The sequence below is a fragment of the Stegostoma tigrinum genome, chromosome 14, assembly GCF_030684315.1.
Source record: "Stegostoma tigrinum isolate sSteTig4 chromosome 14, sSteTig4.hap1, whole genome shotgun sequence".
Classification (NCBI taxonomy): domain Eukaryota; kingdom Metazoa; phylum Chordata; class Chondrichthyes; order Orectolobiformes; family Stegostomatidae; genus Stegostoma; species Stegostoma tigrinum.
In genome coordinates, this window is record NC_081367.1 from 27,049,715 (window position 1) to 27,072,760 (window position 23,046).

At 40.3% G+C, this 23,046-nt stretch overlaps 1 protein-coding gene across 4 annotated transcripts in view; it reads right to left on the reverse strand.

Moving 5' to 3' along the window:
• Window positions 1–23,046, reverse strand: part of si:dkeyp-97b10.3 (uncharacterized) — an 81,049-nt gene that overhangs the window by 34,390 nt on the left and 23,613 nt on the right. For 3 of the 4 annotated variants that reach the window (XM_048542828.2, XM_048542826.2, XM_059651059.1), the window contains exons 2-10: window positions 15,947–15,978; window positions 14,956–14,991; window positions 13,723–13,767; window positions 12,824–12,871; window positions 9,687–9,743; window positions 6,200–6,244; window positions 2,962–3,005; window positions 2,750–2,802; window positions 2,383–2,654 (exon numbers count right to left, since the gene is read on the reverse strand). In XM_048542828.2, coding sequence (XP_048398785.1) covers window positions 2,383–2,654; window positions 2,750–2,802; window positions 2,962–3,005; window positions 6,200–6,244; window positions 9,687–9,743; window positions 12,824–12,871; window positions 13,723–13,767; window positions 14,956–14,991; window positions 15,947–15,978 — 632 coding nt within the window. Of the gene's footprint in view, window positions 1–2,382; window positions 2,655–2,749; window positions 2,803–2,961; window positions 3,006–6,199; window positions 6,245–9,686; window positions 9,744–12,823; window positions 12,872–13,722; window positions 13,768–14,955; window positions 14,992–15,266; window positions 15,374–15,946; window positions 15,979–23,046 lie in introns of those variants that run through there. The other variant, XM_048542827.2, reaches the window with a different exon arrangement.

Sequence of the window (23,046 nt, forward strand, 5' to 3'; positions counted from 1 at the left end):
TCCCTGGAATGTAGGAGACTGAAGGATGACCTTATAGAGGTCTATAAAATCATCAGATGGAATTAATAAGGTAGATAGCCAACGGCTTTTCCCCAAAGTAGGGGAGTCTAAAAATAGATGGCATAGGTTTCAGGTGAGAGAGGAGAGATAGAAAAGGGTTGAAATGGGTAATCTTTTTCACACAGAAGATGGCGAGTGTCTGGAATGGGCTGCCAGAAGTAGTGATGGAGCTGAGCTCAATTCCACCATTTAATAAATATTTGGACAGGTAGATGGATGGGATAGGTATGGAACGATATGTACAAAACATAGGAAAATGGGACTAGTATAACTGTGAAAACTGAGCAACATGGACAAGTTGGATTGAAGGGCCTGTTTCCATACTGTAATCGTCTATGCTTCCACGACTAACAAGGCACAGAGTCACAACAAATGGTAGGAAGTATAGAAAATGAGACGGACCTTGGGACAGGTAGATAGGCGATTAAAAAGGCATAAGAGACGCTTGTCTTTATTTGTCAAAGCACTGAATATAAGAGGAGGGAGGTTATGGTGGAGCTGTACAAGATATATGAATATGGGACCAGGAGTAGGCCATTTAGCCCCTTCAGCCTGTTTTGCCATTCAATGAGATCACAACAGATCTGTGGCCCAACTTCATAGCCTTTGGCCCAGACACCTAACACTTTTGCTTAATAAAAATGTGTCTATCTTAGATTCAAAATTAACAACTTATCTAGCATCAATTGCCATTTGTGAAAGAGAGTTCCAAATCCCTACCACCCTTTGTGTACCGAAGTACTTCCTAATTTCTCTCTTGTTCTGGCCCCAATTTTCAGACTGTGCCTGCTCATTCTAGATTCTCCAATCAGTGGAAATAGTTTATCTTTATCTACGTTAGCTTTTCCTGTTATTATCTTGAAGTCTTCAATCAAATCACCTTTTAACATTCTATGTTCTAGAGAAACCAGGTCTAATTTGTGTAATCTCTCCTCATAACTTAATCCCTGAAGTACAGGTGTCATTCTTGTAAACCAGGTTGTACTCCCTTCAAGTCCAATATATCCTTCCTAATGTGTGGTACCCAGATCGGTTCACAATACACCAAGTGGATGTCTAACCAGGGTTTTGTATAACTGCAGCAAAACTTCTGCCTCCTTGTACTCCAGTCGACTAGATATAAAGACCAGCATCCCATTAGATTTCTTGATTATTTCCTTCACCTGTTTATGACATTTTAAAGGTCTGAGCACATGAACCTTCAATCCCTTTGATCATCCACTGTATTTTAACTTCATACCGTCTACAAAGTACACTTATCCTTGTTTTTGGTCCAAAATCTCACAGCTGCTTTCAGTGAAATCCATCTGCCGGTTTATTTTTTCCATTCACCTTGTCCATCAATATCTTTCTGGAATTGATGCTGTCATCCACACTGTTTAAAATGCTGCCTAACCTTGTGTCATCAGATATTAGTTAGGCTATAGACTGTGCAGTTCTAGACATCACAATATAGGATGCATGTGATTGCACTACAAAGGAGATTCACCAGGATCCGGGCTGGAGTGATTCAACTTTGAAGGGAGGCTAGATAGGCTGGGGTTGTTTTCCTTAGAGCAGAGAAAGCAGAAAGGGATTCTGACTGTGGTATCCAAAATTAAGAGGAGCGTAGACAGGGTAGATAGGAAAGCATGTTTTCACTCAGTATAACAAAGTGTGAAGCTGGATGAACACAGCAGGCCAAGCAGCATCTCAGGAGCACAAAAGCTGACGTTTCGGGCCTAGACCCTTCATCAGAGACATCAGCTTTTGTGTTCCTGAGATGCTGCTTGGCCTGCTGTGTTCATCCAGCTTCACACTTTGTTGTCTTGGATTCTCCAGCATCTGCAGTTCCCATTATCACTGGTACAATTTTCACTCAGTAGTAGGATTAATAACCGGAGCCACAGTTTTAAGATAAGGAGCAGGAGGCTTAGGCGGATTGAAGGAAGTTTTTTCACAAGAGGGTGGTGGGTAACTGGAACTCACTCTCTAAAAGGACAGTAGAAAAGGAACCTATCACAACATTTAAGAAATATTTAGATGGTCTTGAAACACCTTAGCTCTAGAAGGCTATGGGCCAAGTGATGGAAATGGGATCATAGTAGATAAATGCCTACTGACTGGCATGAGCCTAAGGTGCTGTTTCTGTGCTGTAAAACTCTATAATTCAAGTGAGCGCAATAAACAACATTCCCTCAGCTTATCTAAAGAACATTAATGTTGCAAAATGAATTTAATCTGCCATCTGGTGGAATATGGTACAATGAACAAAAAAGGACAATAGTTCAAAAGAGAAGAAAATGATAAAATTAAAACTAGGAGCAAAAGAAAACCCCTTACCGGCCAAACAGAGGGAATGAGGGAAATAAATGCTCTTTAGCATGGCTGCATCATTTTTCACCTCAAGTATGGCTGGATCATTTTCCCCCTCAAGAATGGCTGGATCAGTTTTCACCTCAAACAGTGGGCCACAAATCTTCCATTTTTCGTCCAGAAATGTATCATACTTATACCAAGACAGAATTGAGTAAACTATGTCAACTTTTCCAGTCACTTCAAATATGAGACCAGTGGCAACACACTGATAGCTTCCTTCCTGGTCCAACTTCAAACTGTGTATTAAAAGGATAAAACAAAAAGTATCAATTAATAATGATGAAGACAAATACTGCTAATTATATTTCCAAAGTACTGGAAAAGTACCTACTAAAAACGGTCTTTTGAGATCTGCCTAGGTGGTACTTGTTCAAAACTTTGATTCTGTATTTTGAGAAGAAACATCTTAGTGAAATTGATTAAAACATTTCAGATTCCTGTCTGTACATTTATATCACAATGTTATTTATTTCTCTTTCGTTCATGCTTGCTAGGTCACTTGAAATATTTCTATAGCATAAATTATAAAAAAAGGTTTCTCACCGTTTGACAGTTACAGCTGGGACACGATGTGTTGATGTATAAATCTGTGAGAGAAATATTTGTTTTTTTTTAAGAAAATCAATGTTATAGTTTATAAAGGAGAGAAAAGAACGATTGCAGTAAAGTCGGGGGACAGATAATGGGAACTGCAGATGCTGGAGAATCCAAGATAACAAAGTGTGGAGCTGGATGAACACAGCAGGCCAAGCAGCATCTCAGGAGCACAAAAGCTGACGTTTCGGGCCTAGACCCTTCATCAGAGAGGGTCATCCCCTCTCTGATGAAGGGTCTAGGCCCGAAACGTCAGCTTTTGTGCTCCTTAGATGCTGTTTGGCCTGCTGTGTTCATTGCAGTAAAGTGCTAAGTTAATGACTGAGCCAATTGTTTTCTTTTACATTGCCATGAAAATGTCTCAGACTGAAGAGTATTGGCCAATCTAATCTCCCTTTACAAGTCTCTCACCAGGTACTTTACTGTGATTCCAGTACTAACAGCCTTGTTCCTTAATAGGAGTTCACCTACTTCATTATTAAGACCTTCTAACTAAAGAAGAGCTGTCCAAAGTTCGGAAGATGGGTCACTGGATCCGAAACGTTAACTCTGCTTTCTGTCCACAGATGCTGCCAGATCTGCTGAGCTTTTCCAGCAATTTCTGTATTAGTTTCTGATTTCCAATATCTGCAATTCTTTGGTTTTGTCTAAATTTCTTGTTTTCCCTCGAAAAGCTTAACTTAAAACTGTGTTACCTAGTCTGAAAATCCTGCACCCAACAAAACGTGCTCCAAGATCCAAACTTTAGAGCCTCATGAGAGCCTTAAAAGACTTCTATCAAGAACCTTTTCATATTTGGTGTGAATAGTCAGAAATGGGATTGTGGATATCAGTATAACATACTGACAGCTTTACAATTCAATGGGCATCTCAGGGCTACAAGTGTAATTGATCATATTGTTCTGCGCACAAATGGGTTAATCTTGCATGCAGTGTGGCCATTTACATGATTTAATGGCATGATTGACATATCAGGCACAAGCATCAGAACTTTATTGTCAAGAACCAGCAGCCTGTGCCAGTGCCTTGAGTGCTTAGGTATTACATTGCTCAGGGAGAGAGGTACTTGGTAGAGGAACATGGTGGAGGTATAATGTGACCACTGTTGCCAGGAGTGATAAGTGCCAAGGGATGAAAACTTCTAAAAAAATATTTCTAAAGGTTCCGCTTTGCCATCTTCTTAATTATGTGATGTATAACAGAACCATTAATCAGGTGCTCTTGTTTCTGGGTGAAATCTTTTCCTCATGAAGTTAGTTCCTCCTTCCTGTTGAGCATCTAATGCTGCAGAACAGGCCAAAAGCCAAGATTTTAAAACCAGAGCTGTCAGGGAGGTTTATGTGAAAAATCAAGTCAAATTAAAATCGAACACCAAACAAAAAAATAACAGTTGTCAAAAGACACAAGTCAAGCTTCTCAATGAAATTATACCATTGAGTGCAATTTAGAACTCTGGCATCTTTTTAAAACGTGAGCTCTTTTATCCATTCCTGAAACAGCAGCACCTCTGTGTTTACATTCAGCTGCTTATTCACTTCTTCAAATTAACTTACTGTAAAGTCATCGTGCTGTTATTTTTAGGATGCACACAGAAACCTGCAAGCCAATGAAAGCTGTTACAACATAAAAAGCTGACAAAGAACTTAATGGTGGAAATCAGAAACAAAAACAGAAATTGCTGGAAAAATTCAACAGGACTGGCAGTATCTGTGGACAGAAAGCAGAGTTAACATTTTGGGTCAGGTGATCCTTCTTCAGAGCTCATGAAAGAAAACTGTTATTGAACTATATTAACAACGCCAGACATGTTTATTAAATATGCAGCAGCAATATCCACATAGGCTCAGATCCTAAAGTCCTAGAACATAATTATAATATACGCACAGAATAGCAAAGAAGCAGGTTTTCTACTATAAATATTGATCCACAACTGGGGCTATTTGCACAACAGGCTTAACAGCTGGTAAACTGCAGACAGCTTGGTGCACAGTGGCTCTGTGATTAGTACTGCTGCCTCACACCACCTGGGACCCAGGTTCAGCCCCACCTTGGGTGACTGGGTGCGGTTTGCACATTCTCCACATGTCTGTGCAGGTTTCCTCCCACAGTCCAAAGATGTGTGGGTTAGGTAGGTTGGCCATGCTAAATTCATCACAGTGTCTAGGGTGGGAAATGCAGGGAGGGGTGGGTCTGGGTGGGATACTCCCCAGAGGGTTGGTGTGGACTTGACAGCCAAATGGTCTGCTTCCAGACTGAAGGGATTCTGTGGTTTGCCTATGTCAGATATGAGATTTTAATCAATGTTAGATTGATATATCATCTTCTCAACTGCCACTGCCAGATCAACTGAATATTCCCACAGTTGAATAAACTAATGGTACTCCATATCCAAGCTTAACCACAGAAATGAGCATTCAGGATACAGATGAGGAAATGTGAAATTGTACCTAATCGCTTTGCACACCGCTCAAGAAGAAACAAAAGTATTGACCATCTTCAAAAACATCTATTTCAATGCTCTTCTTGCCGTCTTCAAAAGAGATAAGGGGGAAAACTGGATGGGAAACAAACTGAATCTGTCAAACCCATGCCATTTATCTGAATTAAATCTGTGCCAAAAGGTGAAAGGGTAGTGTACTAACATAAGGCACAATCCAGACATTATTATTACAAAGTATAGCTGGAAACATGGCAATGTTCCAAATAATCTGATAAGACTGCTTACTTAGTTACACCCATTGTCAATACCCTTTGTGTAAGAAACCATAGTACAACATAGCCAAATGTGAGCAGAGTGGTGCTCTCAAATTTCACTACCTCCACACCCCTGCCATCTCCACCACACACAGGTTTCACTGTGGAAAACAATGAAAACACTTCAAGAAAAAGATAATCATAACCATCATTTTTAAACATTTAATTTATAAAACATCAATACCACAGTTCTCTGGATGTTACTGATACAAAGTGAATTTTTTTTCAAATTTAAATAACATAATTGTTCAAAATATTTTCTCTATTAACATTAAATATGTGACAATAATTATGTAAATTAGAAATATGTATCTAAACGATCACTTACAATGTTATATTTCTGATTCCCAATTAAAACAAGAAAGTTCTCTGAAGAGAATTTTAAATACGTTTTAGTCACTATAATTGTTAATGTATGTGAAAATAAAGAGACCTGTGTCTGGTTGATTAGTTGTTGTTTCTTCGGTTCTGCAGTTTTCTGGAAAATATATTGCAGCTTTTAATATTTTTTTCCTTGTGTAAGAGCAAGAGTAAAATTAACAGCATAAAATTTCCATTTTGTATCTCCTGATACTTGCAATTGATTGCAGGATTGATAACTACAGAGCTCAATTCTCTCCATTGTGTTCCAGCGTTATTCCATAATCACTCCCACTATATCAGTAATATCTGGGTGACCACACAAGAGATATTAGACTAAGCCCTGTTGATCCTTCAACATAACTTCTTTAAATTATGTAGTGCTGAGAAAGTTGATTCAAGTCTTTCTGCAACAGTGTCATTTACGCTCTATCAATGCCCATTTGCTGTAGTGCTGCTGGCTTATTGACAATCCAGAGGAAAGACTAGGCAGTTCAAGTACACAATGGTGAATTATTAATCTACTTTGTCTCTGTGTGAGTGACATTAATGTGTTTTCCCACTGTTCCTTCCCTTGGTGCTGATGTATTTTTGCGTAAATTCTTAATGCTATGTTGATTCTCTCTGGGAACAAAGAAAATGTGCTGGCTGCTATATGTTTCAGCAGGGTTCAAGTGACCCTGTAGTTCCTTATGTTGACTCCTGAGAAGGTCATCATGTGTACTGAAAACTCTAATAGCAACATTCTGAGCATTCCAGGTAGATTTAGGATCCTTTGCTGATAATTCTAGAGTTACCGTATGCTCTATGATAGTGCACAATAGGTCATAGAAGGAAGGAAGTCATTTAGTCTATCATGCCTGATCCTTAGTGAAGCTCTCAAATTATGCCATTCTCCTGCCGTTCCCCCATTGCCCTGTACTGTTACTTTACTTCCCTTCAAGTACTTATTCCAATCTCTTTTAAATTCTACTTTGAATCTGCTTCCCTCGTCTTTTCAGTTACTGCATTCCAGATCACAACTCTGTACTTTGACACCTGGCAATTAATTTGTTCTGGATTATTACTTAATGCTTTATCACCATCAGCGTTAAACTTGTTAATTTTTGTTGCCAAGATTGTCCCTCTCCACTTTTGTAAACAATATTTTGGAATATTTCTAGTCCTTTAACTCCTGGCACCACTTGTACATTTTAGGAGGATTGCAAGACTGTGGACACAGCCTGCAATCTCCCCCCTTACTTCCCTGTGTAACCTTACATGACAGTCCACAAGGTGACTTCTCTACTTTGAGGACTAATACATTTTAAATACTAAAACAGATCCTATCCAATATCATTAGCACTCCCTTCTTCATTGCTATGTTACAGCATCCTCTTCTCCAGATGTGGACTAAAGTCACTGAAAGTAAGTACACACTGAAAGTAAGTAAAGCAGTAAAGAAACTGTATGGTTGGCATTCATAGTGAGAGGATTAGAGTACAGGAATAAGGATGTCTTGCTGCAATCATACAAGGCATTGGTGAAGCCACAAATAGAATATTCTGCAGTTTTGGTCTCTTTATCCAGGGAAGGATGTTCTTACTGCTGTGGCACTGCAGCGAAGGACAATCAAATTGATTCCCAGGATGGCAGGACTGATGTATGAGAGAGATTGAGTCAGTTAGGATTATATTCACTGGAGTTTGGAAGAATGGAGGGTGGGGGGAATCTAATGGAAACCTATAAAATTCTAACAGGTCTAGATATGGGACATGCAGGAAGAGTTGGTGGGGGAGTCCTGAACCATAAGTCATAGTTTAAAGATAAGCGGCACACCTTTTCGGACTGAAATGAGGAGAAATTTCTTCACCCAGACAGTGGAGAGCCTGTGGAATTCACTACCAAAGGAAGGGGTCGAGGTCAAAAAAAATCATGTGTTTTCAAGAAGGAGGTAGATATACCGCCTGTGGCTAAAGGGATCAAGGAATATGGGGAGAGGGTGACATTTGGGCATTGAACTCAGTGATCATCCAGGAAAACATTGGATGGCAGGACAGGACAGGTTTGAGGTTTTGAATGATCTACTCCTGTTCCTATCTTCTATGTTTCTATGTATATTTAGTACTTCAGCCATGCCCTGTGTCTAAGTATCTCCTTTGTGCTCTATAACAGCCCCTACTATTCATTTGTTAATCTTTTTACAATTTATGAATTTGTAAAAGACTTTTTGATTCCCTTTTACATTAGCCATTAATCTATTTCTGTAATCTTCTTCAATCTCTTCTGTTAGACCTCTTCTAATTTTTATATTGAACTGGGCTCTCTACTTTATTGGGAATCTTATATTTTGTCAGAAGCCTCATTTTATTCTCTTTTTAAGCTCTGTATCTTTAGCTATCCAGAGAGCTCCAGTTGTGGATGTTCTTCCATTTCCCCCTCAGGTGAATGCATCTGCTCTGTCACTGAATTATCCCTGCTTAAAGTCTTCTCATCGCTCAAGTTCACGCAAGAACACTGACACACTAATAGCAAGGTGATAGCTAGCATTTGGATAAACTCATGAAAATCTACAAAAGTGCCATGAAGTCTTAATTCTTTGGAGTACCAATTCCATTTGGTACTTTCTGAAGTTCATTTACCACGTATTCTGAAGTATGTGTAGTCTACAGATGTCCTAAGTTCAACAGGAAAATTCTGGACATAGAATCATAGGTCATAGAATCCCTACAGTGTGGAAACTGGCCCTTTGGCCCAAACAGTCCACATTGAACCTCAGAGCATCCCATCCAGACGCATTCCCCGATAATTCATCTAATCTACACATCCCCTCAACACTATGGGCAATTTAGCATGGCTAATCCACCTAGTCTGCACATCTTTGGACTGCTTCATGCATCTCATCCTGAGTTAATAAAATAATGCATATCATGTTAGATTTGTGTCTAAGAATGTTCTTTCTGAAACCCACTTTTTATACTTAATTCACTGAGAAATAATCGAAAAGCAATTCCCTAAACTTGTAACAATGTGGCAGTAAAAATAAATTAACTGCACATTAATGTTCCTTACACGCAAGAACTTGTCACGCCTCCTTAAGACAAGCAAACTGAACACACATCCTGAGCAAGACTGAAGCCAAGATTTAGAATTATGTTACATATTTGACAGTGTCCTCTAGCAGAAAATCTGTTCAGGATTTAAACATCAAGTGTCGAGAAAGTGAATGAGTTGAGCAGCTTATGATTTCACAGCTTCCTCATGCACAATTCAATGCATCAAAGATATTTGCTCTAACATGGACTTGGTGCATTCGAAGGAAAGGAAAAAGTAGCTAAAAATTGATGTGAATAAAGTTGTTACACTTATGAGCAGCTTATCATAATCGTCACATACTTCTGCTATTAAACAACAAAGCGCTGGCTAAATCTAAAAAGAACACAAGCAGACACATAGTTAGCAAAAGCTATAATTTTGTGAAATTCAAAATTTAATTTGAATTAATTTTAACGACAGTGGATTTTACTGATGTGTATAGTGCTTTGTACATTTCATTGTAGCTATGTCAAATTTGCATTTACCTGATGTCAGTGTTAGCAGAGATGGGTCTTCTGCAGCTGGTTCTGTGGTTGAAACATCTGTAAAAAGGTTGATTTCAGTAATGTTCATTAAATTGAACACCATAAGACAGTACAACTAAGATGAACACTTAATAATTCCTGGCATTCAAAATTAGCATATGCCTTGTTTAATCAATGTACAAATTGTTCTCTATAAAGGCAAAGTTAGTTCTATCTGTTAAATGTTACATATTTTAATGACAGTTCTCAAGCATTTGTGTTTATTAATGTGCAATTTACTTCTGTCTTTCAAGCTGATTTCTTTTTATTCTTCACTAATGGGATGTTGGTTTGCTGGCAAAGATAGTATTACCACCCAATGCTAATTATTCTTGAGAAGATAGTGGTAAACTGCTGTTTTGAGTATAATGGAAATATAATGGCTTGCTAGTCCATTTCAGAAGGCAGTTAGAAGTCAATTATTTTACCGTGGAGTCACATTTAGGCCAGATTATGTTAGGACTGCAGATTTCTTTCCCTTGTCAACAATGGTCAGTTGTGTTTTCTTTCAAAAAATCCAATGGTTTATGGTCGCAACTAACGATGCTAGATTTTTATTCCAGGTTTATTTAATTGAAATTATAATTCAATAGAGACAAAAATACTGAAGTTATTTTTAAATTGTGAGTGTAATGTCAACAGCAGCTTTGCAGTTGAATCCCTAAAGCAGCTTTTCCCCTTGTCTCTGTGAAGTCAATGAACAGTCCTCATTCAAGCCAAACAAACTGCACCCACAGTATTTAGATAACAAGGTGTAGAGCTGGATGAACACAGCAGGCCAGGCAGCATCAGAGGAGCAGGAAAGCTGACGTTTCGGATGTGGACCCTTCTTCAGATATGAGGGAGGGAAAGGAGGCTCTGATATAAGTAGAGAGAGGCAGAGGCGATGATGGGAGGTGGACAGAGAAGCAGGTAGGTGGAGAGACGATGGACAGGTCAAGGAGGCGGGGATGGAGCCAGTAAAGGTGAGCGTACGTAGGGAGTTGGGATGGGGGTTGGTCAGTTGGGAGTGAAGGGGAGGTGATAGTGGAAGGTGGAGAGAGGAGCAGATAGGTTGGAAGGAAGATGGACAGGTCAAGGAGGAGGGAATGGGGCTAGTAGGTAGGAAGTGGGGGTGGGGGTTGGTCAGTGAGGTGGGAGGAGCAGATAGGTGGGAGACAAGACATACAGTTTAAGGAGGCAGGGGCGCGAGAGGGGCTGGTCTTGGGATGAGGTCAGAGGTGGGGAGAGTTTGAAACTTGTGAAGTCCACAATGAGGCCACTGGGTTTTAGGGTTCCCAAGTGAAATATGAAGTGTTGTTCCTCCAGCCTTTGGACGGCATCGTTGTGGCAGTGGAGGAGGCCTAGGGTGGACATGTCATCCAAGGAGTGGGAGGGGAAGTTGAAGTGGCTCGCAACTGGGAGGTCTAGTCGTTTGTCACAAACTGAGTGTAAATGTTCCACAAAGTGGTCTCCAAGCCTCCGCTTGGTTTCCCGGATGACAAACGATTACACTTCCCAGTCGCAAACTACTTCAACTCTACCTCCCACTCCTTGGACAATGTGTCCATCCTGGGCATCCTCCAGTGCCACAATGATGCCACCCGAAGGCTGGAGGAGCAACACCTCGTATTTCGCTTGGGAACCCTGCAGCCCAGTGATCTCAATGCGGACTTCATAGGCTTCAAAATCTTTCCACCCCCCGACATCATCCCAAGATCAACACAGCTCGTCCCCGCCTCCTTGACCTGTCCATCTTTTCTCCCACCTATCCACTCCTCCCACCTACTGAACGAAACCCACTCCCACTTCCTACCTATTCACCTCATCTCTGCCTCCTTAATCTGCCGTTTTCCCACCCAACTGACCAACCGCCATCCCAACTTACTACCTACACTCACCTTTATTAGTTCCATCCCCGCCTCCTTGACCTGTCTGTCTTCTCTCCACCAATCTGCTCCTCTATCCACCTTTCATCCTCTCCTCCCCTTCACTCTATTTATTTCAGAGTCCCCTTCCTTTTCCCATTTCTGTAGAAGGGTCCAGACCCGAAACATCAGCTTCCCTGCTCCTGATGCTGCCTGGCCTGCTGTGTTCATCCAGCTCTACGCCTTATTATCTCAGACTCCAGCATTGGCAGTTCCTACTATCTCTGTTCACAAAGGATGCAGTAGGTGGTCAGGAAAACCCTTGAGAAGATTTGACCCCATCACATCACCTTTCAGGGGAGTACTGGGATCGCAATATACAGAGGACAAAGGTGTTTAGGTACCACATTAATAAAATTTAAACAGCTGACAACGTGTCCATAAAGACAATTAAAAACTGCATGATGTGCATTTGTATAATGCTTTATCATATATCTCACAAGTGCCTGTATGCACTTTACATAAACTGAACAAGTTTGAAAAGCATTGATCGAAAACAGAAGTTGCTGGAAAAGCTCAGCAGGTCTGGCTGCATCTGTGAAGACAAAATCAGAGTTAACGTTTTGGGTCCGCTGATCCTTCCTCAGAACTGAGTCACTGGACCTGAAACGTTAACTCTGATTTTGTCTTCATAGATGCAGCCAGACTTGCTGAGCTTTTCCAGCAACTTCTGTTTTTGTTTCTGATTTACAGCTTCCACAGTTCTTTCGGTTTGAAGAGCATTGCCCATTAGTTATAGGTGGCAGTCCTTCACTGCACATGAGCAAATAATATAAATATCAGGTTAATCTGCATTAGATGGTGCAGATTTTGGCAAAATTAATTATTAAAGTTTGTTATTAAATTATTATTAAAGGTGGTTGGAACAGGAGGAAATTGACAAGGGGTGCTCAGGAGCACCTCTTGAATATGAATTGGAAGCAAGGCACATCTAGGCAGAGTGAACAATGGTCAGGGCATTACACATCCCCTCATTCTCCCAGTAACCGTCTATGTAAACAGCCTCTTCCTTTATTTAAGGCCAAGAAATGTTTGATGCCAATCTGAACCAGCAGAATAGTCAGCAAAGGTTTAGACTTATTTTGTATTTTTGCAACAATCCTTTTGATGACCAATACTCTGATGCTTTGCTGGAAATGAAGCAACTCTTACTTAGAGAAATGAAGGTTAAAATTTTTATATAGTTACTACCTTGATTATTATTTGGCTGGCCATCCTCAGCAGTTGTTTCATCGACATCTAGGGAAGAAAGGTATTATATCTCAATTATTAACTTTTACAATCTTTAAGGAAAAAGTTATAATCACAGGATCTGACAAAAGATTTTCAAAGTATAATGGGCTTGTGCACAATTAAATACAAGCAATACCAGGATGAAATGTTGCAGTTTTACCCATTGGAAAAATAATATACAATGTTAAAGGGTCAATGCAAAATATAAATATATACCTAGTTCTGCCTTAAATGAGTCAGAGACTCTATGTTCTTACTCAGTGGCATTTAGAATGATGTGTAAAAACAAATAAAAATTCATATTTCCATCGTGGAAAAGCAGAAGATTAGCCACAAATACACCCTCAATCAAATACTAATATTTAAAAGATTGCTTAAGCTGTTTAAAGTGCCAATCAAGTTAATTCACTGAAGAAACTTCAGACATTTTCTTTGGGAATGAGTTGACTATTTTGTACAAATCTATTGTGTTTCATTCTATCTCAACATTATCTGATCTGATTTTATGCTTAAATTAGTATACTTATGTTTGAACACGAGAGTTCTTAATTCACCAAACTAAATACTGAAAGCTCTTGAGAAGTCTAAGTACAGTAAACTCCGCGGCACCAAGAATGGTGGGGGGGGGGGGGGGGGGCTGCGGTGGCTGCCTGTTACAGGAAAGTGCCAGTTATGGCTTGGACTACTCCAAAATACCATCAGTGAGGTTTGATCAAAAAGGGAGAGAGACCGAAGGAAGGGCTAAACAATTAGATGCCAGAGTGAGAAGACCTACTCCTGTCAATTGCCTGCTGTACACGAATTTCAGAAAATGCAAATTTTACTGTACATCAAAGAAAGGAAACATGTCAGCTTACCAGACTCACTCTTTCCTGATTCTGATGAATCTTCCTCATCTGAACCTTTCACAATAAAAAAAGGGGAAATTATTAAATTTGTGTGCAGCTCCTTTATAGGGCAAAGTCTCAACATCCTGATTAAGATGCCCAGTATGTGCAAGTGCAGTGGGGTGGCCTCCAAGTCAGCCACTGTCCAAAGATAAAACCTATACTCAAGCTGTCAGATGGGGTTATTTTCATATTCAAGGCTGATTGCTCATACACGTGAGTACATAGCAGCTGAATGGTGCCATTTGGTCCAACAGTGGTTCCAACGTTTGTTTCCAGCAGTAGATCAATTCCCAGGTACGGCCTAAAAATGGGAAGGTCAAATACTGTAAACCTTGGTCCTAACATTGGGATCTGGGCTCAACTGTCTTAGGATTTAAGAGATCATTGCATTCTCTTTGAGGTCCCAACTGGACTTAGACCTAAAACCCTTAAACAAAGCAACCTCCGATATTCTGATTTTGAACCTTAAGGTTTTAGAGGCTGCTAAACACGTGGAAAACTTTATGGTTGGTAACACAAGATGAATAACTCAAAGAGTTAGGACTTCAAGATATAAAATTTTTAAACGTGAATAAAAAAGTTTCAAAAATTAAGATAAAGCACTAAAGTCAAAACATCCACTCGAAGCTTGTACCACTGCATGTTGATTTTGGCCGGTGTTTAATGTCAGCAATGAAAGTCTTACACTGGTTAGAAAACCACCGTGTGAATCCTCCCTCACTTTTCCCCCAAGTGTCTCAAAGCTACTTCATTCCAATGAGGCAATTATCTGAGCAGCATCAGGCAGCCAACCTGATTAAGCCCCTGGTACACCCACCTCAAGATCTGCCAGACACTTGCAGCTCAGCAGTTGTACAGACTGGAATTAATTGAGAACTGTAGTCACTGCTTGTGGTAGAGTGGGGCCTACAGAAGGTATTGGGAAGGGATGCAGAGATAGAGTTGTGTGTATGCAGGTTGACAATTGTGGAGGGTGGTGGAGTGAGGTACAATGGGTGTGGTGAGGATGGGACTGGGGTAGTCAGAAGTAAAATCAGAGAGTGTCACGCAGACTCGTTATAATATCCACCACCCACACTTGACAATGTTTCAGTCCTGTGTGTCCCTCAATTGTCCCTGTTTGAATATTTCCACGTTGGCTGTGTGGGAAATGATAATGTTCAACTGATAGCAGCCTGTGAAAACTTGAACATCACTGACCTGACTCTGAATTTTCAACAATGTCTGGATTTTGTTCTGTAAAATAGAAAAACAGCAACAGTAATAGGAGACACAGCAAAAGCAATTATGAGGATCCACAACAGTCCTTATATGTAGGATCCTTAAAGTGAAAACAATAAAAGTGTCAACTCATTCATATAAGTAAGTTGCATATCGTCCTTGCTAGCGAAAGCAATTTGGTAAAGTTATGAAAATAAGTCTGAGTAAATACTGTCTATATTTCCTCAAACCTGTGAAATAAAGTTCTTTTTCTTCATATAACACTGCTTTCCACTAAAAGAAATACAAACTTTTCCATCCTCCTTTCATGCTGTTTTTCTTGCTCTTTTGGCCTCGAGACATTAACATTCACCCATTCTTTTTCTGCCACATTCACTGTACCAAATACTGATGCCTTGGATTTTGCCAATGGAACAGTGACTCCTCTCTTTCCTTTGCAGAATGCCTGATTGTTCATGTAAAACGCAAAAATAAAGGAGAATATGGCCATCCTGAAGCAGGAAATACTTCAGCCTCAGTACTTAAAGGAGATGAATATTAAACATGTTCCCATTCTCTGGATGGCTATTGAACAAAATACAGAACATGCTCATTTCACTGGTACACATTGGCACTGTGTGCCAGCTCTCATTCATTTCGGTAGTACCGCCCTGCAATGCCTGCGCACACTCCCAAAATGTCTGCAACTATAAAAGCTTGGGAAAGAAGACCAAAAAGATGGACTGCTTGTCATCAAGAATACTGTCCCGAATGAGGATGCCTTAATGCTAGAGGAGGAAATTCTCTGATCTTATTTTAAGAGAACCAACAGAGAAATAATTTACACAGAAAACATAACCTGTAGTTAATATTCTCAGTGATTTTTTTTTAGATTTTAATACTTTGTAGTCCTGTCAGGTCATGTGCAAAACACATAACAGCCACACGTGTGTCTAAGAAGCCAGAAATATCAGTGCAGCCATACACGTACCTTTTAAATCAATTATTGGAGTTCTGTCTTTGCTGTAAGAAAATTAAAGACCAGTTACAGGTCAGTTGTGGTCCTTACATCTTAAGTTTTGTGTCAACATTTAAGCTATCTCCATTATCTTTAACAGATAGTGCAACAGGATAACTTTTATAACTGATGTAATGCTAAAAAGAAACTAAAACCACTACAAATACAACACTGCATATGACATTTGTGGTTTCTTCTGCCGCAAACAAAAAATTGTAAAATCTCAATCGTCCAGACATTCAAAATAAAAGTTTATGTGGAACTGCAAGGTTACTGCAAGGCCCTGGTTTTAACTCCCCTACAATCCATCACCTGGCTCACTGGTTAACAGCCGCTGCATCACAATGCCAGGGACTCGGGTTCGATCCCAACCTTGGGCGACTGTCGCTGTGGATTGGCACATCCTCCCAGGTGCTGTGGTTTCGTCTCACAGTCCAAAGATGCGCTGGTTAAGGTGGATTGGCCGTGCTAAACTGCCCATTGTGCCCAGGGATGTTTAGGCTAGACGGTTTAGCCATGGGAAATGCAGGGTAATGGGGATAGGGTGGGGAGGGTTCTGGGTGGGATGCTCTTCAGCAGGTAAGTGTAGACTCGATGGGCTGAATGGCCTGTTTTCAAAGTGTAGGCATTCCACAATTCTAAAACCTGGGCTTCTGTAATATCAACAACCAACATTGATACCTTGACATCCTGTCATCATCCCTGAGTTGCTGTTGAAGGAGAAATATTTTCAACCAATCATATATGTTGTTATGACACAAGAGATTGCATTGTTGTTTTCTAGTCCCACCACTCCGCTGGCCACAACCAATAAAGTTAAATACTTTATATTCAACTAAATACTTTCTCCAGATTGAGATTAGAATAAGAAAATCCATTAACTAGGTTTCTTTAGTAAACAATATAACTGCATTTTTTTGCAAAAACAGGTCTTATTCAGAAAAGATGTAAAGCTGCTTAACATACAATTTGCATTAGGAATATAAATATTGACCCCTCTAAATAATGCAACAAACACATACATCATCTTAAAGAATATAAAAAATTTTCTCTGCAGAGATTAATTTTAAAAGGTAAAAACACTGAACAGTAATTGTTACTTCTTAGAAGAAATAAAAGGATACAGTATGAAATGTTCAAGATGGTTTTTATTCAGCATCCTGGCACATGCAATGAGTGCCATCAAACATAGGAAGATGTAGTTAAGACTTTTAAATTAGGTTTATTGAAGAATTTTCAAAATTGCCAAAATTCAGTCTTTTCAAGAGGACAGTTGCAGCAGCTTTTCAAGTATCACACTACACTCTCCAAAATAACAATGTGTGGAGCTGGATGACACAGCAGGCCAAGCAGCATCTGAGGAGCACAAAAGCTGACGTTTCGGGCATAGACCCTTCATCAGAAAAGGCCCTTTTCTAATGAAGGGTCTAGGCCCGAAACATCAGCTTTTGTGCTCATAAGATGCTGCTTGGCCTGCTGTGTTCATCCAGTTCCACACTTTGTTATCTCGGATTCTCCAGCATCTGCAGTTCCCATTATCTCAGATCACACTCTCCAAAATGTTTTTTTCAGAATGGAAGAGGGTGAATTGTGTGGACCCTCCATCTTAGCAGCTGTACCACAAATGAACTCCAGACAATATCAAAAACAAAACCACACACCCAGCCATGTGATTTCCAATAAACAAGTCAAAGCAATTAGTTTAGCTTTGTGATTTCTGTGAAGTGGTTTTAAAAAATAAGTTCTCAATACCCTTTCACTAATCCCTGTTAAAATCGGTTCAGATATCTAAATGAATCAACTCCACAACTATTTACTATAAAATTTCAAAAATGTAGTATTAATGAAGCTTCTTCATAACAATGTGACTAAAAATGTTTGATTGAATCTGTGACTCCAAACAGGAAGAAGAGAAAACAATTCAGCACACATAATGAAACAGCAAAGTTGACACACCACAAAAATAACACTTCCACCTCAAGGAGACGCTGGAGCCTGCAAACATGGAGCAGCAATTTATATCGATAAAAATTAAAAAAATAAGCTGGTAATAATTATTTATACATCATATATTATAACAAGAAACAGACTTTGACTTTATTTCATGAAATAACTAAAGTAAGTCTACAACTGGACCAGAAGGAGAATGTCATTCCTTGAAACAAGAAGGCAACTGGGATTTTACATTGCTATCAGTTAAACAAGCACAAACTAAAATAGATGCAGTGCTGTAAATGTACTTCAGTTATTTAATAAAGATATCTTTAAATGGAGTAATTACATATTAATTAAGTGGTAACTAAGTGCTTTGCTAACAAGGGCCTAGAAATTCAGTCATGCAGAACTCTTTTCTCAGGCACTAACTGGATTGCCAAACTCCTAATATAGAGGGCAGGAAGCACAGCAATACTTCTAGCTGGAAATGTGCCATCTGCTTTACTGGGTAACTGGATCTGGTCATTGCAGGACTTGTGTCAGGAACATTGAAAAGGCAGAATAATTTAATAAAATTATGTGCGACCAGACCTATTTTTGATTACCCAGCGTATACTTGTCAGGTAATGAACAGTCTAAATACATGGCACCAAAATACACAAACTGGCCCAGATTTAACCAAAGCCCTCCAATCTACCATTCTATGCCAACTTTCACCATCCAGCGTTTTCTTCCATTTAATCTCTGGTACCACCCAGCCAGGTTAGCCGACTGTCCTGGCCCAGTGACTGACCAGCCTTCTATTACCTGAGGTATCACAGTAGCCTAATTTTAAATAACAAAGTGTGGTGCTGGATGAACACAGCAGGCCAAGCTACATCTTAGGAGTACAAAAGCTCTTTGTACATTTGTAGCTTTTGTGCTCCTAAGATGCTGCTTGGCCTGCTGTGATCGTCCAGCTCCACACTTTGTTATCTCGGATTCTCCAGCATCTGCAGTTCCCATTATCTCTGAGCCTAATTTTAAATTATAGTTTCCCAGCAATACATTACAGCAATAAGGCAGTTCCTGGAAAGGCAAATCAACACCCAATACTGAGAGCGCCTCAAGCATGACTGTCAGGTGTAGGCACTGTATTCTACAGCTCCTGCACCTCAAAAAATGTAAATGCACATACTTCTAAGTTACTTTTTGTAGACTGAAACATAGAAGCATCAGCAAATCAAACATTACACAATACTGCTTTTGTACTGCCACAAACAAAAAAGGGCATACACAATACATGTGTTCCAAAGAGTCATGGGACTCAAAATATTAACTCTGCTTCTCTCTCCACAGATGCTGCCAGATCTACTGAATTTCTGCAGCACTTTTTGTTTTCATTACACGACACATTATAGTCACAGGTCTAAGAAATAATAGGAACTGCAGATGCTGGAGAATCCAAGACAACAAAGTGTGGAGCTGGATGAACACAGCAGGCCAAGCAGCATCTCAGGAGCACAAAAGCTGACGTTTCAGGTCTAGAGCCTTCATCAGAGAGGGGGATGGGGAGAGGGTTCTGGAATAAATAGGGAGAGAGGGGGAAGCGGACCGGAGATGGAGAGAAAAGAAGATAGGTGGGGAGGAGAGTATAGGTGGGGAGGTAGGGATGGGATGGGATAGGTCAGTCCAGGGAAGACAGACAGGTCAAGGAGGCGGGATGAGGTTAGTAGGTAGGAAATGGAGGTGCGGCTTTTTGGGCCTCCTGCAGTGCCACAATGATGCCACCCAAAGGTTGCAGGAACAGCAACTCATATTCCGCTTGGGAACCCTGCAGCCCAATGGTATCAATGAGGACTTCACAAGCTTCAAAATCTCCTCTTCCCCCACTGCATCCCAAAACCGGCCCAGCCTGTCTCCACCTCCCTAACCTGTTCTTCCTCTCACCTATCCCTTCCTCCACCGCAAGCCACAGGACGTAAACAGTTTGGTACAGAAATGATACGGCATTGTTGTTCAGGCAAGCTGAATATGGTGACTTTACCTATGTTTATGTTATCGAAGCTTATGTAACATAATAATCCAAAGTACAGTTAAATTGCACAAAGACAAATGCAGTTTAGTGTGCAAATGTGTAAGTAACAAGGTGGGTGGGAGAATACATCGCAGAAGGTAACTCTGTTTCTCAAAACTATTTCAGCACATAAGACTCTTATGTTCTAGTTATTTACATGCGCCAATCTAAGAAGCAGTTAAGTACCTTTTCTGCAGTCTTATCTTGGCCCAGTGAAAATGATGGTCCCCATGGCAAGATGATGGATTCAGATTATAGTAATATTATTTTGGGGGATAATACGCAGGGAATGTCGTAAATTGATATCAACTCACTTTCAGTGAGGTTAATAAATTTACTTCCATTGATTTCAATCCTGAATAATGCCAAGTAGAGACTAGCCTTGAAGTCTAGCCTGATTAAGTTGCAACATTCAGTTAGGTACTAGACTGCTGAGGCTGGATGACTTTTCTGGAAATGTTGACTCCATTAGCACATCTATAAACGTAACAGATGGTAAACAGAGCCCGTTATTCCAAGCTTACACATAAAGAAGATACATATATTCCTCAAACTACTTTTGTATATCCCACAATGAACAGTATCAGATCAGTGGTCACTGTAAGATCTACCAGTTATAATTTTATTGGATTAATTTTGAATTTGGCTCTTCAAACCATAGATTGAGGGTAACCGAAGCCCAGATCTGGAATGGGTTATTGAACCAGAGCTTGTAATTGCAAGTGTGACTTGAGGAGAAAGGGATTTACTAAGGGAAAAAAAAATTGCTGTTATAACCATTGGATCCACTATGAATGAATAAAATATGGCATACATATTTCCACAATAAAATGCAGGACGTAAACAGTTTAGTACAGAAATGATACGGCATTGTTCAGGCAAGCTGAATATTTCCCGCCAGTGCAGTAACAGGAAGTTAGTGGGACATGTTATAATCAGACAACCATTCTGCCTGACCCAGACAGACTTGTAGCTACCTCTCCATTGGATGTTCCCCACTGCCTACACACACAATGGTAACTTCCTTCCTCACTATTCTACTGGCCAAGTTCCTCACTGTTCCCCTCACTGTCCAGTATGCCATTTAACTCAGAGAGTGAGGCAGTGGGTGTGGGACTGAAGGCTCTTTCTGATCGCTCCTCTGCATCAAACGTTCTAATTAATTTTGGAGCATCAGGCTGCTAGGTGAAATGACCTTTAACTCTGAAGCCTTTACACAGCCTGTGTCATTGCTGGTGGTGGCTTCACCAGTATTACAACTTCATGGGCTGTGACAGCAATTGTGGCAACAAATACAGCCAGAATATTAACAAAATTCTCCAACTGGACATTTCTATAGGAACCTTTTATGGACTGTGAGGCACCAAACACTCAGGCGAATTTTGCATCTGCTTGTCTTGTTAAGGAAAACCAAGGTACTGTTTAAGAGAAGGGCAGAAGGCTCACTCCTAAGATCCTGGTCAATATTTCTCACACAATCAACATCACAAAACGAGATGATGCGGTCATTAGCATAATGCCTTTTTGGGATCTTATTTCCAATAGTACAACAGTAATTACACTTCAAAAGCACATTATTGGCTCTAAAATGCTTCATGCCATGTGTGTGCTGTCAAAATGCAAAGTTTTCTCTGAAGATTCACAGATTACTGGCTGGTTAACAAGTTTGGTGAGTTTCCTGGAGATTAATCACAATCAGACTTCTGCTTTCCAATCTACCCAAGCACCTTATAAAACAATTCAATTTCAGATGATCCACTTGCATAGCTTTCTGACTTGGGGTGTATTCAGAAAAAGGACAAACTGGCTATATATGTGGTTTATATGGAATTCAGAATGAAGCCATATTATTCCCGTCAGCCTGTAGGCTGCTCTCTCTTTTGAGAGAGTCAGCCAGCAAGGTTTACCACACTTAAAGGAAGGGGAGAGGATGAGAAGCCCACAGAGCTAACTGACCACTAAAGGTAAAGTTGCCATTGTCTTATGAGACAATAGCATTGTTTTCTCATTAGAGAGAGACATCTGGAAGTGGTTTAACCTGACGGTCACCACGACTCAAGTAAGCGGACAGGTTGAGAAAGACAGTCCTTCATGGTAACATCAGCCAGTGTAGAAACCTGTGTAGTTGGCATCCCTCGGCACTGCTAACCAGCCACAATCAATGAGCACGAATCAGAAAGTTTCCTGATCAGATCCGGAGTCAGCCTCTCCTGTCTTGTTTTTGTGTTGTATAGAGCCTTTTGCTGTGTCCATCAGGAAGGATGTGAACCTGAGAGGGGTGCCTATTCCAGCCAGTGGTGGCCTGCAAGTCAAAGCTTCCCTACACATAGGTGGTGTCACCATTTTCTGTTCAGATCTGCTGTCAGTGCACAGACTCATGAGCATCTGCAATGAGTTCAAACTGGCCTCGGGAGCCAAGGTAAATCAAGGCTGGAGTGAGGCTGTGTTCTTTGGAAACTGGGCTGACCAATCCTTTATTCTCTCTACCCATCAGGAAAGATTACCTGAAGGTGCCGGGAATATGATTCAGAGGGGCTGAGGCATATGCAAAATCTTGGGAAGAGTGTATCGCCAAGGTGAAGCAGAAACTGGTCTTTTGAGAGCATCACTTCATCTCCATTGTGGGTAAAAATCTGGTCATCAGATGGGGGGGCATTTTCTCTGTAGGTATGTGTGACACACGCCCCATTCCCCGAAACTGTGGTGTTGTCGTCACCCAAGCCATCTTCTACTCCATCTGGAGATCTGACATGGAATGTGCTTGCAGGGACTCCATGTACAAAATTCCGCAGTCATGGTGGCCCTCAGATTAAACCACCACCGCCCTTTTGTCAAAAAAACCAAAAGTATTGGAGATGACGTAAATCAGAAACAAAAACAGAAATTGCTTACTAAACTCAGCAGGCTTGGCAGCATCTGTGGAGTGAAATCAGTGTTAACATTTCGTGTGCAGTGACCCTGCCTCAGGGCGCCCTATTGTTTCATAAGACTATGGAAACTTTACCTATAGAGGGTAGAAATTTGTATTCTGTAACTAAGGATTAAGATCATAAGGCTATTAGACATAGGAGCATAAATTAGA